The sequence below is a fragment of the Hyla sarda genome, chromosome 9 (assembly GCF_029499605.1).
Source record: "Hyla sarda isolate aHylSar1 chromosome 9, aHylSar1.hap1, whole genome shotgun sequence".
Classification (NCBI taxonomy): Eukaryota; Metazoa; Chordata; class Amphibia; order Anura; family Hylidae; genus Hyla; species Hyla sarda.
In genome coordinates this window covers 31,533,773-31,552,992 of record NC_079197.1, presented here as the reverse complement: position 1 = coordinate 31,552,992, position 19,220 = coordinate 31,533,773, and the positions used below count along the sequence as shown (strand labels likewise).

At 42.5% G+C, this 19,220-nt stretch overlaps 1 protein-coding gene and 1 long non-coding RNA gene across 5 annotated transcripts in view; one reads left to right on the top strand and one right to left on the bottom strand.

Moving 5' to 3' along the window:
• The window catches only part of OLFML2A (olfactomedin like 2A), a 109,771-nt gene extending 91,843 nt beyond the window's left edge, over positions 1-17,928 (top strand). Inside the window, exons 7-8 of the mRNA XM_056540025.1 lie at positions 9,921-10,106; positions 11,956-17,928. Coding sequence (XP_056396000.1) covers positions 9,921-10,106; positions 11,956-12,557 — 788 coding nt within the window. The 3' untranslated portion in view covers positions 12,558-17,928. The remainder of the gene's footprint in view (positions 1-9,920; positions 10,107-11,955) is intronic.
• The window catches only part of LOC130291355 (uncharacterized), a 68,730-nt gene that overhangs the window by 19,283 nt on the left and 30,227 nt on the right, over positions 1-19,220 (bottom strand). For 3 of the 4 annotated variants that reach the window (XR_008847903.1, XR_008847905.1, XR_008847902.1), the window contains one exon: positions 4,214-4,313. This is a non-coding gene — a long non-coding RNA (uncharacterized LOC130291355). Of the gene's footprint in view, positions 1-2,566; positions 3,196-4,213; positions 4,314-19,220 lie in introns of those variants that run through there. The other variant, XR_008847904.1, reaches the window with a different exon arrangement.

The window sequence follows — 19,220 nt, the reverse complement described above, 5'->3', positions numbered from 1 at the left end:
AGCGGAGTATAGATTTGGACTGTTTAATTTTGTCTTCAAACTACCAATGGCAATACTGTCTCTTCTCATATGCAAAAAGAACATCTCCTGTGCTTTAAAAAGACTTTATCCTGTATTTGCAAACAGAGGATGTGTCCAGTTACAACTGTGTTGGGTTACAAAAATTTGCACCAAAACCATACTACAATTACAGGAGTACCCCAGGGTCATAGACTATTCCACACATCCAGATGACCATTGACAAAGGTTGTTGAAGCAACAAGGAAATTATCTTAGGTTCAGCCATTGACCTCTAGGCTCTGTGATATAATAAACTCTCTTTGGAGAACTACAACTTCCAGCTTTCCCTACATAACTTCAGCTGCATTTCCAGTGTATACTACAGTGTGCACTACATTGCCTCCCCTTCTCTGAATGATTCATGTAGAAGGCTCGGTGCTAAAAGCCAGACCCTGTATATCTATCATACAGGACAGGGAGGGAGGAGTGCATGTTACATCTCAGCCTAAGCTTAGAAGTTAAACATGATTTTATAACTTTGCGAACTGCCATTAGCTGAGAGACAGGTATATATTTTTTATTCCCCTATAAAAGATCTGCCCATGATACAGAGCTAACAGATTTCCTGGAATACATGTTTTTTTTTTTTTCATTTATTATGAAAGAAATGTATTTGTTAAAGAAAAAACAAACAAAAAAGTGTCAAAAAGTTTCAAGTACAAATATCTATCTGTATCACTATTTTAGCTATCATGTTTAAACCATCTGAGCATTTGCATACATTTATGTTTATTTATATTATGGATTATAAACATTTTTTATCATTCCTTCTATAAATTGCTAAAAGGTCCTTTCAGTTTGCAAATATTCGATTGAGCAAATACAAAAATAAATCAAATGGAATGTAAATGAGGCAAATTAATGATCATGTTAACGGATATCTTAACACCACCAAAATGAAAAATGTACTTCTGGGTGGAGTGAGGAACCTTTTTGTCATTGTTTGCATATGATTCAACTCAAGCAGGAAATTGTACCCTACAAACTTCTTTAGAAACAAAAAATGCTGTAGAAATTTATGAAACATTAAAGGACAAAACAAAGCAAAAAAACAAACAAGTCTGTTACAAATCTGCAACTCATTACTCAACCATATAACCCAGCCCTTGGTGCGCACAGCTTTTGTCAATGGAGAGGCTGCACTTGTTGGTAATGTAGCTAGACTCTTGGGGTGCGTCCCTGTATACCGTGTACTAGTGATGTGGGTCGGGATGCCCTTAGTGTTGTGGTACATGTAGTTTACCAGACACAGGGAAACGAGGAGAAGGTGCAACACAATTTTAGATGTAAACAGCAAGTACACAAAGTCCCGGGCTGAAACCATTGCAAGGGTTCCTTTAGTGTGCAGGGTAGAGGTGTTTGTTGCAATGCATCAATGACTAAACTTTGCTTGGAATGAAGACCTTCTAGATAAGGAGTTCTGTTCGGGTCTATCCAAGGACATGAATTGGTCACTGATCAGAGTATAGTCTCACTTGGGTTTTGACTCTGAAGATATGTGACTTTGGCTTATATGACTTGTGGGGCTCTTTAGCACAATCCTAAAATGTAGCCACTGTTGCATAGTCTTCTTAGGTGTGTAACAGATGTGGTTTGCAAACTTTCCCACAAGATTCCACATTAACTGTTTAGACTTTAAGGGTGCGTTCCCACCTGGCATATACGTAGCAGGGCAGCTTTCCGGTGTCAGCCCTGTGTGTGCAGTGAGTTTTGGAGGCGGAGCCGTGCATCACAGTCACACCAGCACACGGCCTCACCTCCAAAACTCACTGCACACACAGGGCTGCCGCCGGAAAGCCCTGTGTGTATAGTGAGCAAGGAATACGCAGCGTATTTGCCGCTGCTGCCGTAAATTTTGTGCAGCGTGAAATACGCTGCGTATATGCCAGGTGGAAATGCACCCTAAAGCGACACGATCCAGCTGGCCCTTCCAGGTGGGTATTCCCCAACTCTGCAATAAGTACTGCTAACTGGACCAGGACCTTGAGGCAAGCAAAACCCAGTTTTCTGTGCGCTCTCAGGTCCTTTAAAACTTCTCCTGAAGGCTTCCTTTTAAATGTAGTGGACAATGGACACCCTGTCAGTGTGGAATAAGCTAGATTTTGAACTTAAAGGGGTATTCCAGGAAAAAACTTTTTTATATATATCAACTGGCTCCAGAAAGTTAAACAGATTTGTAAATTACTTCTTTTAAAAAATCTTAATCCTTTCAGTACTTATGAGCTTCTGAAGTTAAGGTGGTTCTTTTCTGTCTTAATCCTCTCTGATAACACGTGTCTCGGGAAACGCCCAGTTTAGAAGAGGTTTGCTATAGGGATTTGCTTCTAAACTGGGCGTTTCCCCGAAACAGGTGTCATCAGAGAGGATTTAGACAGAAAAGAACAACCTTAACTTCAGAAGCTCATAAGTACTGAAAGGATTAAGATTTTTTAATAGAAGTAATATACAAATCTGTTTAACTTTCTGGAGCCAATTGATATATATATACATATAAAAAAAAGTTTTTTCCTGGAATACCCCTTTAATTTTAGTATTTCTCTCTCGGACTCTCCTGGTGTTCTCCTCTCTGTCTCAACTTGTGTTATTAACTCGTACTCAGCTAGGGACAGGTGAAAAAGGGCCTTTATTGGACTTCCCTGAAGTACACCTGACATGTGCTTTGGCTCATAAGTTGAACTAACTCCAGTGAAATCTCTGCATAACCTGTGTGTGTGTGTAAGTGTGTGTATGTGCTTTAACCCTTGTTACAGCTTGCAGTGTCAGCTATACTGGGCAAAATACAATAAATCACATGTAAAATGTAAGCGGCTAGAGGAAGTGGATCCGCTGGACCTGTGTGAACAATGACTGAACCGTAGCAGGGAGCGGAGTCTAAGGTGCCGCTGGTTTTCACCAAAGCCCGCCGCAAAGCGGGATGGGCTTGCTGGAGCAGGCGGCACCCAGGTCGCTACCCCTGACATGATTGGTCCACACAGGCTGCCTAGTCGAAACTTGGCACTGGAGTACACAAGAATAGTCAGCTGTAGCAGAAGGTCAAGGGCAGGCAGCAGAGAAGTGTGGTCAGGTCACAGGCACAAGGTCAGGAGGCAGGCGGCAAAGGTGCAAGGTAAGGTCACAAGCAGAGGTTCTGGAACACTAAAAGGCAATACACAGAAGAATGCGTTCACTAGGCACAAAGGTCCGGCAGGGAACAGTAGGAAGTGCTGGAACTAAATAGGGTTGGTTTCCGACCAGCACCAATTATTGGTGCACTGTCCCTTTAAATTTAGAAGAACCGGCGCGCGCCCTGCAAGGTGAGGAATAGAACCAATGGGAGAAGAAGAGAACGGGGCAGAGGGTGAGCAGCAGTCCGTGGTTGACATGCGGGCGAGTCCCGCAATGCGACCCGCAGCACTGCCGGGAGCAGAGGGGATCATAAGAGAACGCTCCCGGTCGGAGCAAGATCCCTGACATAAAAACATAAAACCTTTTCTCTGAAATGTAGACACAAACTTTTATCCACCACCTAAACTACTACCTGTTAGATTTTTATAACCGTGTTCTGTCCTCTTTTGAAGCACACCTTACATCTGACCACGAGACAGCGTTCTGCGTTATGTAGATAGTTTCCTCTGAATACAATGGTTACAAAAATGCTGACTGGTCTTATACAGTGTTTTTTTTTCCCTCTATACCTTCCTCTTTATAGCTGAAAGGTTCCAATAATAACCCATAGTCTGCTGAAGATATGATATATCCCCTGCAGTCTTACAGCTTGTTGTCAGAACAATTATGCCTTGTATGACTTCTTAAAGCGTATCTGTCATATCACATTAAAAAATAATAATGCTTATATATGTTATTCACTAGGTCATGCAGATTCTTTACATGTCTTTTTTTATGTGTCTAGCTTCTGTATTTGGCTCACAAATCCCTCTGTTCTGCTGCTCACTCATTCTAACATCCACTGCTCAGGACGGGGCATATCCCGGGCAAGCACTGAGCCTGCCTTCACTCGCCATGCATTCACTTCCTCCCTGATTCTGCTGTGCTGGGTCACTTCATCCAATCACTACAGGCTTCTCTGTAACCTCCTTCTCTCTGTTTTTATGCTGCAGTCTGATAGACTGGACATGAGTGAGCACAGAGGAGTACTAGTCCGGCCCTCACTTACTGGACTTTGTCCATGTCTGTGCTCCAGGTGGGACATAGAAGATGCTACAGCCGGACAGCCTCTGGATGTTCTGGTGACCCCTATTGGTCAGCTATGATTTCTATTAAAAGGAGATAAAAAAAAAAAAAAAATGTATGAAGTATATTAAAAAGGTTAATGTTCAAGATGTAACACATATAAAAAAATTTAGAATCTGGCAGTGCCTGTTTAACACAGTTTTTTTTTATTTAATTAAATTTTTTTTAATGGTACAACAAAATAAATTTTTGCATTAAGTAAAAATGGTTGCATCTCCTGAGAAAATTTGCAATTCGTGACTGAAGATGCAGTTGCAAACAGGGTGGTCTGGTTACTGATCAAAGCTGCTTCAAGAGCCACGTCGGGCATCATACAGTTCCCTTGGCAACCCAACCATCCTGTCTGACACTGCCGATCTCGCTGTCAATGCAAGTTTCCGCCTGTTGGGTAGGAGTTAGTAACTTTGTCATTTCAAGGAAATAACAGGAACATTTTTTATTTTAGAACTTTATTAATTTCGAGCTATGCTGTAAAACGGTCACATTGTTTTATCCATATTACAGCTGGAAGACCCTTCATTTGCTATAAACACCATAGAGAGCTATGGGATCTAAATGCCGTTCAATAGAGTCCCAAAGATATATAATTGTATTTAGAGCTTTTCCTGCTTACATTTGTCCTTTTTATTTGTTGCATGTGTGCTTAGGCAATTTTTTTTTTTTATGCAAATTTTGGACTGTGATCCACCCAAAGCAAAATTGTTCAAGTCATTGAGCATTTTCTACTTGCAGTGGTAATGGATTTAATGGATTTATGAAATGCAAATGTTGCATGAAAGGTCTCAAACACCACAAAACTAGTACAGTGACCCCCCCGACCTACGATGGCCCCGACATACGATCATTTCAACATACTATGGCCTCTCAGAGGCCATTGCATGTTGAAGGCAGCATCAACATACAATGCTTTTGTATGTCGGGGCCATCGCATAAACAGCTATCTGGCAGCGCAGACTGCTTCAGCTGCCTCCGGATAGCCGTTTACGGTGCTCCGTGTGGTCCGCTGACGATCACTTACCTATCCTCGGGGCTCCGGCGCGTCCTCTTCGGGAACCCCTGCATCGTCGGCGCTCTCCATCACGTCGCTGCGCACGCCGTCCCGTCATCCAATAGGAGCGGCGTGCGTAGTGACGTGATGGGGGCGACAGAGATCGAGGATGCTGGGGAAGCAGAGGCCTTGCTAGAGCGTCGGGGACAGCGATGGAAGGCGGAACAGCGGGGACAGGTGAGTACAACTTCCTTATGCCAGTGGTCTTCAACCTACGGACCTCCAGATGTTGCAAAACTACAACTCCCAGCATGCCCGGACAGCCGTTGGCTGTCCGGGCATGCTGGGTGTTGTAGTTTTGCAACATCTGGAGGTCCGCAGGTTGTAGACCACTGTCCTATACTTTACATTGCACGGATCCACCAACATACGATGGTTTCAACAAACGATGGTCCATTTGGAACGGATTACCATCGTATGTTGAGGGACCACTGTAATTATACAGTGTTGTTGTGGTTTTTTTCTTACGTGCGCCAAATTTATCAGCCCCTGTGCAGTAGTATGGTAAAGATGTTGCTAATTAGCAAAACCAAAGCAAAAATCAATGACTTCAAAACACACTTTCTAAAGACAACAATGATAAATGTCCCTCATGGACCCTAAAAAGTAGCTGTGTTGCCGACATGCGAAATCAATCTTAGGAAATGCATATTTACAGCATTTTTTTCCTCAGAACATATACTGTTTTGGAAATTACCCTTTTTTTGCTGTAAGGAAATGAATTGCAAATGGAAAAGGATTATAATAGAATATGTCATATGTCAGTTCTTGGATAACGTTCTATAGAACAGTTTATGATGATTTAATCCCACAATCTTCAAGAATTCTGGAGAAACATGCCAGCTGTAAAGGGAAACGTCTATCTTGTATCTGACTTATGTGAATGATTAGAAGAAAGTGATATTTCCAGTCTAAAAAAAAAATGGCTTGCAGGCCTCTTGTGTTCTGTAGCGCAGCAGTTTATATCAAATAATCTGTGAGCTTTCAACATTTCTGATTGGAACATTGTCCATAGGGGATTAAGAACATCAACATCTTATTGCTCCCTTATATAGACTTCTACTTTGCATCCGTATGAACCTATATCATATGCTATATAGTTCCAGGTCTGTTTTGTGTTAATGGGACTCTCTGCAAATGGCCTATCCTGATAGTTGGGAATCTGGCACCTGCTTATGTAATGAATCACAGCTTGTTACAGATAAATGGTTTTATTAAAGGAGAACTACGTAGCCTCCATGGGGGACATGTATCATTTCCAGTGTATAATGGAAGTTTTTTACCCCTCTGCCTGTTGTCTAAATTTGGCGCAGCTGCGTTAAATTTATCATTCTTGTGCAGCTACTTTCTTGAATTGCGTTTAAATTTAGAGCATAAATTTACACCGCAGCTCTATTTAGTAGGAGCTTTGTCTGCAGCGTATCTGCACCTAAACAGTAAATGTGTCTTCGTTATTAGTTTTAGAATTTTTTTTTTAATCTCACAATAATACCACTTTTTGCACCCAATTATAACACATCAATTATACCAATGTCCTTATTCTTCATTTAACATCTGTGACCCCCCTGTGCAAATCACCTCAAATGTACATGGTGCACTCTACCTTATGGGCCTTGTTGTGCGCCCGCAGAGCACTTTGCGCCCACATATGTGGTATCTCCGTACTCTACGGCTAAATTGTGTCCCAAAAAATGGGGATCTTTTTTCCCATTCACCTCTAAAGTATGCGGCAACACCAGCATGTCAGTGTAAATAATTTTATTTTTATACACTAACATACTGGTGTAGACTCCAACTGTTCCTTTTCATAATGGGTAAAAGGAGAAAAAGCCCCCCAAAATCTGTAAGGCAATTTCTCCCGAGTACGGCGATACCCCATATGTGACCCTAAAATGTTGCCTTGAAATACGACAGGGCTCCAAAGTGAGAGCGCCATGCGCATTTGAGGCCTAAATTAGGGTTTTGCATAGGGGTGGACATAGGGGTATTCTATGCCAGTGTTTCCCAAACAGGGTGCCTCCAGCTGTTGCAAAACTCCCAACATGCCTGGACAGTCAATGGCTGTCCGGCAATACTGGGAGTTGTTGTTTTGCAACAGCTGGGGGCTCCATTTTGGAAACAGTAGGCACACGGGTTGGGAAAAAGAGTTAGGAAACGAACAATGTCTCCCAACTAGTGTGCCTCCAGCTGTTGCAAAACTATAATTCCCAGCATGGCCAGACATGCTGGAAGTTGTATTTCGGCAATATCTGAAGGGTCAGATGTTGACGAACTACAACTCCCAGCATGCTTGGGCAGTCTGGGCATGCTGGGAGTTGTAGTTTTGCAACAGCTGGAGGTCCACAGTTTGTAGACCACTGTATAATGGTCTCCAATCTATGGTCTTCCAGATGTTACAGAACTACAACTCCCAGCATGCCTCGACAGAGTGTGCATGCTGAGATTTGTAATTTTGGAACATCTGGAAGAGCACAGATTGGAGACCATTATACAGTGGTCTCCAAACTGTGGCCCTCCAGATGTTGCAAAATTACAACTCCCAGCATGCCCAGAAAGCCAAAGGCTGTCTGGGCATGCTGGGAGTTGCAGTTTTGAAACTCCCAGAGGCAGCAGTGAGATCGCTTTACGGCGATCTCACTGCTGCCAATAAAGATGCCGCCCTGCTGCAAACTCACCGCCGGGAAGCACCACCCCCGGGACCGCCTGGAGGACGCCGCTCGCACCGGGACTGCTCATGACACCGCATGGCCGGGTAAGTGACGCTTGGGGACGGGTCAGGGACACTTAGCAGAGCGGTGTGTGTCCCGATCCCCGTGATCTGGACTCACACACCGCGCTGCTAAGTATTCTCATAGCGAAACGCTGCTATCAGCTAGTTAGATTTGACTAGCTGATAGCAGCGATCGCTGGGGGGGGGGGGGGGGGGGCGGCGGTGGGGATGACGCATGGGGGTGGTCACATGGTAAGATGGCTGGCTATCAGTGATAGCCACCATCTTACCGGGCGCTGGGGAAAAGTATAATGGAAAGCAGTAAATTGTAAAAATAAAAGGAGAATGATCTACAGGGTTAAGTGGATTACAAAGCTATTTGAATGTGACGGAGCTTGTTCAATAAGTAAGATATCAAACATTTCCTATGTAAATGTATTAAATTGTTGGATCATAAAATAACAATATCCAAGTGATCTAATGAATAACTGAACTGGAAACAAATATTCTATATGCAAATTATTTTAAAAGTGCTTTGGAATAACCAAGGAGTAAAAATATAAAGTAAACCAAATGAGGAATTGAGATCGGAAAGTTATAACATTCTGGTGGTTCCTTAGTAGAACTTTCCTTCAGAAATAGAAAGGATTGCTACGTGCAGTTAAAGTTGGCTTATATTTATGGGGAAAAAGACGCACTTGCGTCAAAATTTTTGGTGCTAAGGAAAAGAACGCAGGTAATAAATCCATGTGTACTATAGATGTCACTCCAAGGTACCCTGATTCAGCCACATCTGGAGGACATGCTCTACCAAAACGTGCGCAAAAAAATGCGCAAAAAAAAGGGCTTGCGCAAAATTTTGCGCAAAAAATACACACAAAACAGGGGTAAAATCTTTGATACATGTCCCCCCATATGTGTATACGTTGTCAAGGTTCGCAATTCTAGTTTGAAGGACCACAATGAGAAACCAAAGCATGAAAACTTCAATGGGCACTGTCATTCACAAAAACATTCTAAATGTTGTACATCTTGGAAAAACATTAACCTTTCTAATATACTTCATAAGAACATTTTATTTCCTTTTTATAGAAATCATGGCTTATAAAATCATGGCTTTGTTCATGCTGAAGTACAGGCATGGACAAGGTGCAGTAAGTGAGGGTGGGCGAGCACTTCTCTGTGCTCTCTCCTGTCTGATAGAATTCTTCTGTGCTCTCTCCTGTCTGATAGCACTCCTCTGTGCTCTCTCCTGTCTCATAGTACTCCTCTGTGCTCTCTCCTGTCTGATAGGACTCCTCTGTGCTCTCTCCTGTCTGATAGGACTCCTCTGTGCTCTCTCCTGTCTGATAGGACTCCTCTGTGCTCTCTCCTGTCTGATAGGACTCCTCTGTGCTCTCTCCTGTCTGATAGCACTCCTCTGTGCTTTCTCCTGTCTGATAGCACTCCTCTGTGCTTTCTCCTGTCTGATAGCACTCCTCTGTGCTCTCTCCTGTCTGATAGCACTCCTCTGTGCTCTCTCCTGTCTGATAGCACTCCTCTGTGCTCTCTCCTGTCTGATAGCACTCCTCTGTGCTCTCTCCTGTCTGATAGCACTCCTCTGTGCTCTCTCCTGTCAGCACTCCTCTGTGCTCTCTCCTGTCTGATAGCACTCCTCTGTGCTCTCTCCTGTCTGATAGCACTCCTCTGTGCTCTCTCCTGTCTGATAGTACTCATCTGTGCTCTCGCCTGTCTGATAGCTGTGTCTGATAGGGTAGGAGAGAGCACAGAGGAATACTAAGAATGGGATTGAAAAGGTAAGGAAGTATGATGGAAATTATGTCATGTATGATCTTTCTTAGTAATGTGATTTTTTTATTTTTTATTCCTCAGTCAGAGAAGGAGAGTGTGAAGGTACCATTGCATCAGTCGAGGCACCCAAAAAATATCACAGTTATGGTCGCAATGAAGGAGCTTGGATGAAAGACCCAGCAGCAAAGGATGAGAGAATCTATGTAACAAATTATTACTATGGAAACAACCTTGTGGAGTTCAGAAATCTTGATAATTTCAAACAAGGTAGGGAATCCGTCATTTTGCAGCACTTTTATTGATATGGCTTTATACACTGCTCACTCAAAAAAATTAAGGGAACACTTAAACAACACAATGTAACTCCAAGTCAATGACACTTCTGTGAAATCCCACTGTCCACTCAGGAAGCAACACTGATTGACAATCCATTTCACATGCTGTTGTGCAAATGGAACAGACAACAGGTGGAAATTATAGGCAATTAGCAAGACACCCCCCAATAAAGGAATGGTTCTGCAGGTGGTGACCACAGACCACTTCTCAGTTCCTATGCTTCCTGGCTGATGTTTTGGTCCATTTTGAATGCTGGTGGGGTTTCACTTGAGTGGTAGAATGAGGCGGAGTCTACAACCCACACAAGTGGCTCAGTTAGTGCAGCTCATCCAGGATGGCACATCAATGCGAGTTGTGGCACGAAGGTTTGCTGTGTCTGTCAGCGTAGTGTCCAGAGCATGGAGGCGCTACCAGGAGACAGGCCAGTACATCAGGAGACGTGGAGGAGGCCTTGGAGGGTAACAACCCTGCAGCAGGACTGCTACCTCCGCCTTTGTGCAAGGAGGAGCTCTGACAAAGCCCTGCAAAATGACCTCCAGCAGGTCACAAATGTGCATGTGTCCACTCAAACGGTCAGAAACAGACTCCATGGGGTGGTATGAGGGCCCGACGTCCACAGGTGGAGGTTGTGCTTACAGCCTAACACCATACAGGACGTTTGGGATTTGCCAGAGGACACCAAGATTGGCAAATTCGCCACTGGCACCCTGTGCTCTTCAGAGATGAAAGCAGGTTCACACTGAGCACATGTGACAGACGTGACAGAGTCTGGAGACGCCGGGGAGAACAATCTGCTGCCTGCAACATCCTCCAGCATGAACGGTTTGGAGATGGGTCAGTAATGGTGTGGGGTGGCATTTCTTTGGGGGCCACACAGCTCTCCATGTGCTTGCCAGAGGTAGCCTGACTGCCATTAGGTACCGAGATGAGATCCTCAAAACCCTCATGAAACCATATGCTGGTGCGGTTGGCCCAGGGTTCCTCCTAATGCAAAACAATACAAGACCTCATGTGGCTGGAGTGGGTCAGCAGTTCCTGCAAGAGGAAGGCATTGATGCTATGGACAGGTCTGCCTGTTACCCAGACCTGAATCCGATTGAGCACATCTGGGACATCGTGTCTCGCTCCATCCACCAACGCCACGTTGCACCACAGACTGTCCAGGAGTTGGCGGATGCTTTAGTCCAGGTCTGGGAGGACATCCCTCAGGAGACCATCTCATCAGCAGCATGCCCAGGCATTGTAGGGAGGTCATATGGGAACGTGGAGGCCACACACACTACTGAGCGTCATTTTGACCTGTTTTAAGGACATTACATCAAAGTTGGATCAGCCTGGAGTGTGGTTTTCCACTTTGATTTTGAGTGTGACTCCATATCCAGACCTCCAAGGGTTGATAAATTTGATTTCCATTGATAATTTTTGGGTGATTTTTTTTTCTCAGCACATTCAACTATGTAAAGACAGAAGTATTTCATACAATTAGTTCATTCATTCAGATCCTAGGATGTGTTATCTTAGTGTTCCCTTTATTTTTTTGAGCAGTGTAGTTACGACTGACCATTTACAATGGAAACCTTGGACATCACGTTCACAAGGTTTTGTCTTCAGGATGGCTTATTTGGTCAATCCAGACCAACATCTTCTTTTACTTTAAACATCTAAAATTATTTTTAGATAATATACCAATAGAACCCAAATCTTGTCTAAGATGACATGCTTTTGTAAGATGTCACTACAGTTGTGAAGATTTAATTTACAATGAACTTATATTTTTCAGGTCGCTGGAGTAATCTGTATAAGGTCCCTTACAACTGGATCGGGACAGGGCATGTGGTGTTTCAAGGAGCCTTCTATTACAACAGAGCATTTACTAAAAATATCATCAAGTATGACTTGAAGCAGCGCTTTGTAGCAGCCTGGACTCTTCTGCATGATGTTGTCTATGAAGATACCACACCATGGAAATGGAGAGGCCACTCAGATATTGACTTTGCTGTAGATGAAAGCGGCCTTTGGGTTATTTACCCATCCGTTGACTATGATTACTCTCAGCAAGAAGTCATTGTCATCAGCAAACTTGACCCCAATGACTTATCTGTAAAGAAGGAGACTACATGGAAGACTGGCCTGAAGCGTAATTCCTATGGAAACTGTTTTATAATATGTGGCATCCTGTATGCGGTGGATGTCTACAACCAAAAAGAAGGACAGATCTCTTATGCCTACGACACTCACACAGATACTGAGGCAGATCCAAAGTTGCCTTTCATCAATGAGTATGCCTTTACTACACAGATTGACTATAACCCCAAAGAAAAAGTACTATACGCCTGGGACAATGGACACCAGTTGACATACAAAGTGAACTTTGTCGACTGATTGAATTGATAGCTTGTTAGGACGTAGGTCAGTCCTCCACAAAGAAAGCACTTTTACACATCAGTTATAACGTGTTGCTTGGGGAGCAACTAAAGTATTATCCTCTGGCTGCTGGGAGGTGGAAACACTCTGGCCAAGACAAGTGTAATGGCCCAGAAATGTGGTCTGTGACTAATCCATTGTTAAGAAGCTGAACAAAATTGTAAAAGTGTGAATGGACATGAGATGAATGGCTCAGCGCATAAAAGAAAGCCAGTGTCTTTTCACATCCTATATTTTTAAGTGCAACCTCAATGAAGGAGACTGAACGAACCTAATACAAAACAGTTGGGAGCAAAATTTAAAGGACCACCAAAGAAAGTACCACGTGCTTACACTTGACACGTTTGTTTCATGTTTTTCTAGTATAATTATTCCACAACTACAAACATAAAAGAATATGTAATACAATGCAATAATATTTAATGGGGAATGGTTATGTAAAGAAAAAAAAAAATAGGCATATTCCTATGAAGAGGTGGTTATGGTCTTGGCCATTTTTATGTAAAATTTAGACTTTTTTTTTTAAACTTATGATCATTTACCATGACCCATTTATCTTCTGTTTTAAAAGGGTGGTCAAGAATTTACCTTTTCATACCATTCTCTTATTCATCTATTGTTAAAAATCCCCACCCTTCTTGTATACAGCGCCCATGGAACTGAATGCCACTGTATGTAACCGGTGCAGGGACCACCATATCTGTATCCTTCAATGTCTTCATTGAGGTGTACAGCAAAGGATGACTACAACTGTCTCAGCTTGAATTGAAGAAGACCTATCTTGTTGAATCTTTAGGCTGCACAATATACTGGCCCCCTATTATGTTGCACAAAAAGGCTCTACCAGCTGCAGCCATTTCAAAAATTTACAGCAGATACAGTAGCTGCCATACATGGTTACATGTGCAGTAAATTTCTTGAGTAGCTTAAGACACTTTTGCCCCCATTTGCTTTGCTGGGACACAGCACAATTCATGCAGAGGGACATGGCGATCTTTGGTAACATTATTCCGGTCAATGTTAAATCCCTACGGAGCCCCAGCCTTATTGTGTATTGTTGGACAAGGAGTGTTTTATTGACCTTATTACTCTTAGATTCTGTACACAATAGATTGTCGGAGGGAATGTGCTCATCTGGATGGGTCAGTCTTCTGTATATAAAAAAAAATATTTTAAAAAACTGACGAAGACCTATCAGGCTGCATCTCCAGATGTCTCTTCTTTCCTTTTAGCTGTACCAGTTGTAGAGACACTATGCTTAAAGGGGTACTCCGCCTCTAAACATCTTATCCCCCTATCCAAAGGATAGGGGATAAGATGTCTGATCGCAGGGGTCCCACTGCTGGGGACCCCTGTGATCTCGGCTGCAGCACCCAAGACATCCAATGCACTGAGCGAACTTCGCTCTGTGCCGGATGACTGGTGATGCGGGGCAGAGGCTCGTGATGTCATGGTCATGGTCACGCCCCCTCAATGCAAGTTTATGGGAGGGGGTGTGATGTTCATCACGCCCCCTCCCATAGACTTGCATTGAGGGGGCATGGTCATGATGTCACGAGCCTCCGGCGCTGCACCCGACACTCTAAACAAACGCTGGGTGCAGCAGGAAGATCTCAGGGGTCCCCAGTGGTGGGACCCCTGCAATTAGACATCTTATCCCCTATCTTTTGGATGGGGGGGGGGGTGAGATGTCTAGGGGTGGAGTGACCCTTTAATCTCTGTAACTTTTATACATATTTTCCACAAATTAGACATGTTTGTTAAACATTTTAAACATTTTTAATGGCAAAATAACCTTTCTATACATGGCCTCCTGTATAGGCATCCAATAAAAGACCCCTTAAATTGACCCCCCCCCCTCCCCCACTTCAAACTTACAACACACCATCCTCTTGGATGACCGATCTGCCTGACAGTTTTATTCTGTCTCTGAGATGTAATTGGCAGAAAGGACTCTTTTCACCTGTGCATTCTCGCTCGATAAATAGGTGTTAACAAGCAAACTCAGCCAAGTCCTGAAGGAATAACACATCCAGCGTGCCAGCTTACTGGTGCCAGCTGCATTTTCCCACAGTTTCTATGCCTTTAGAAGCATTTTATGGTGTTTTTCTAGCTCTTAGAATCAGATCAAGATTGAATCAGATCAAGTGTTCATAATCCACATCAAAACCAGTACATTGGCACGGCTGTGTATATGTTTCATCCAGTTGAATCTATTGTGGTATACATAGATATAATTATTTTTTTTTCACATGCAAATTTGAACATCAACTCCACAGTAGGTTACAATAGATGGGATTTTTATTGTTTCATTTACCCACAATGGAACTTTTTAGACTGATGTTAGTTAACTGGCCTTCATACTATACAATACGATGGTTGTTTCTGGGAGTCCTTCATACTATACAGCCAGACTGTGTTATGGGGGTTCTTCTTACAATACAGCCAAATTGTTATAGTGCACACTCCATACTATACAGCCAGACTGTTGTTATAGGGGGTACTCCATACTATACAGCCAGACTGTTATAGGGAATCCTCCATACTATACAGCCAGACTGTTATAGGGAATCCTCCATACTATACAGCCAGACTGTTATAGGGGGTACTCCATACTATACAGCCAGACTGTTGTTATAGGGGGTACTCCATACTATACAGCCAGACTGTTATAGGGGGTACTCCATACTATACAGCCAGACGGTTGTTATAGGGGGTACTCCATACTATACAGCCAGACTTTTGTTATAGGGGGTACTCCATACTATACAGCCAGACTGTTGTTATAGGGGGTACTCCATACTATACAGCCAGACTGTTGTTATAGGGGGTACTCCATACTACACAGCCAGACTGTTATAGGGAATCCTCCATACTATACAGCCAGACTGTTGTTATAGGGGGTACTCCATACTATACAGCCAGACTGTTGTTATAGGGGGTACTCCATACTATACAGCCAGACTGTTGTTATAGGGGGTACTTCATACTATACAGCCAGACTGTTGTTATAGGGGGTACTCCATACTATACAGCCAGACTGTTGTTATAGGGGGTACTCCATACTATACAGCCAGACTGTTGTTATAGGGGGTACTCCATACTATACAGCCAGACTGTTGTTATACGGGGTACTCCATACCATAAAGGCAGACAGATGGTTGTCACAGTGGTTTTTCCAGACTAAGCCAACACATTCTATGTTTCTTTGTTTCTAACCCCATTATTGAATAAAACAGAATTAGTTCTACATAGTCTGGGATGTTTTACTGAATTCAAATTGCATACATTGTACTTGTAGCACCTCCTCAATGTTATGTTAAGTTCAGAAGCCTGTTCAGTGTTCACACGTGTTAAATGTTACATTTCTGTGTTCTGTGTTATATTGGTTCTCTAGAAAATTAATTATGAAACAAAAAACAAGACAGTTGGTTCCGGCAGTGTAAGGCGAGTGTTAAATATTGTGACCCCCATCTAAGAACAACACCATCTGTAACCACTTTAGAGTTCTTCAGACACATCTCAAGAACAGTGAAAGTACAGGAGGAGTAAAGACACGGATGATCTGAACAAAAATAAACTTTCCAAAATAAACTAGCGGAAATTGTTCACTAGTAACATTTGGCTTGTTTGTTATATTGTAATAAAAGAAATGTAATTGTGCACAATGCAGTCATAAAATGTTTAGTGCATCTGAAATGGGGTTTAGTGTATGTTCACATACCGTAATGGTAGTAGGACATAACACTCCCCTTCTTTCTCCGTGGTTCTGTTGAACTAGACGTAGATCATCATGCGGTGCTGTAATGATCTAGATTCCATATCTAGATTTCTTATATGGAGACTCCAATGCAGCCATATTACAGCCATTTGAAATGGTAAGAAGAGCTTTTTTAAACAATGGAACTGATTTAGGCCTAAGTTCACACTGTTGTGCTTCGACCCATTTAGGGTCTGTTTGGCTTTTTTTTTCCTGCACCAAGCTGACACTGCCAGGTCCTGATGGATCCCATTGACGGACTAGCCGACTTCCGATGGGTTATCCACTGTAGCTCCCTTTTAGTGAATGAGCCCTTATTCTCTTATGGATTTCCAATGTTACAAGTGGAATAGTCAAGGAAACCTCGAAGGTCATCCTTCAGTATCTGAAGCATTCTCTAAAATCCACAGCAATTTAGAAAAACCCCAAGTATTGAATTCACTTTTATCGTAGATTTTTTTTTTAAATGTAGAATCTGCTCTGCAAAACTGTAGTATGTGAACCCACTCTTAGGTTAGGCTTGGGCTTGAGCTCCAAAAAGTATAGACATGTTCATTTCTGTTTGGAATAAGTTATTAAAGTGTGTACTCCGCCGAAAAACAACTTAACCCCTTTCCCCCGCGATCTCCGGCATTGGCACCCTAGTCATCCATGCAAGGAGCGAACTCCGCTTCATGGCGGATGACTGGCTACTACAGCTGCCATGCCCCCTCCATTCATATCTATGGAAGAAGGTGTGACTGCTCCAAGCTTCCATGTTCTGGACACAGCTCCTGCCGGCCCAGAGATCGCGGCGGTCCCCAGCGGTGGGACCCCCGTGATCAGACATCTTACCCCTATCCTTTTTCGGCAGAGTACCGCTTTAAGAGACTGCAAAAGTCTGGTATACAGCCCAACACATACTGAATATTTCACGTGACTCCTTAATGCTAAATTGCATTATGTCCGTAATAGTGTGTAACTGACCACCCACAGGATAGAGAAAAATGTTAAGTGACAAGCTTCATGTTGGACACCCAACTGGTTAAAATCAGGTCATCTGACTGGAGCAGCCCTGCTATACTGCCAACTTTAATTAGGGGAAAATGGTTGCCAGCCCCCACCACCCCCAGAAAACCAGAAAAGTCCAGTTCCTGTTTTGTGTGACTTATATGTGTATATGTAAAAGAAATATATATGATTTTTTTATATCATGCCACGCCATATTAAATATGTTGAATATATTCTTTATATGTTGTAAATAGAAAAATACACCTTATTTTTTAAAAATGTTCTGTGTATGTAAATTAGGATCCTGCTTTACCATTTGTATATAACATGTGCATTCATTGGATGAATTATTTAATGCAAAGTCATTCACGTTTTCAGTACTGCCGCTCCATTACGGCTTAGTTAACCTCCTTCCTGTAAGACTGACTGTTGTGCTCGGTATAAAATGGTTACAATAAATATGGTGTATTTCATTTTTATTCTATTAAAGTAACTTATGAGTTATTATGGAGTCAACACTTATATGTTCTGCTGAAAAAGGAAAGAAAATAATAAAACCTGTCAATCTATTGATTGGAATTCTTCATTGGTAGTGTGTCTTATTTGCCTTTTTACTATAGTTTTATATTTCTTTCATAACTCAATAGTACAAGCAAAGTTAAAGGGGTTATAAAGGAAAAAATAAATTTTGATACATCAACTGGCTCCAGAAAGCTAAGCAGATTTGTAAATTACTTCTATAAAAAAAAATCTTAATCCTTTCATTACTTATGAGCTGCTGAAGTCGAATTGTTCTTTTTTTGTCTAAGTACTCTCTGATGACACCTGTCTCGGGAACTGTCCAGAGTAGAAGCAAATCCGCATAGCAAACCTCTTTTACTCTGTGCAGTTCCCGAGACAAGCAGAGATGTCAGCAGAGAGCGCTGTTGCCAGACAGAAAAGAACTACTCAACTTCAGCAGCTGATAATTATTGGAAGGGTTAAGATTTTTTTTATAGAAGTAATTTACAAATCTGTTTAACTTTCTGGAGCCAGTTGATATAAAAAAAATTATAAAAAAAAGTTTTTTCCTGGACCACCCCTTTAAAGTCAGATTATCAGCTCATTGAGAGGTAAGGTTACATCTGCTGCCTATAGGAGTCTATGAAAGAGGGAGCAAGGATGAGTTCTCTATTGCTGTGACTAGAATATATGGGGTCTTAAGAGAAACCCCAGAGATATTTGACCAGGAGGGATCATACACCCAAAGGATTCCTGTAACCCATGTGCAACGCCAGAGGTGTAACTTCAAAAGCTTAAAGAGGGCCCCTTTCTGTTGTGTACATTTATATTACAGTTTTTTTTTTTTAATGGGGCAGAGGTGCCTTTGAGCACCAGGTCCCCAGTGCACCCCCTAAAGTTATGCCCCTGTGCAGCGCTCTAGTGCCCCTAACCCCAGAGAACACACACAAGAGACAATGCAGAATCTTGAATAAGGTCCAAAAGACCACCCCCTTCCCGATATAGCCACCACTTTTCACCACCCTCTACCTTGTAGCTTCAGTCTTTCTGGATACCCATACACTGCCCATCATAGCAGTTGGGCCCTGCCCACTCTGATTTTTCTTTTTTCGATTGTACCTTCTGTAGTACAAAATGTATTTCTTTTTATTCAAAATCACACCCAGATCAGTTTATTTTGCTGACTGTCAATGGGCAAAGTTCAGACGACTACTCTATTTCATTATGGATATCCAACAATGTGCATTCAATACATCCCTATCAAGAACTGCTGCCTAAAGTATCCCCCCCCCCATATCTTATCAAATACACTAGATTATGACTGATTTATATAGTCCCATTAGACCTTTACTTAATATTCTATTTTGCAT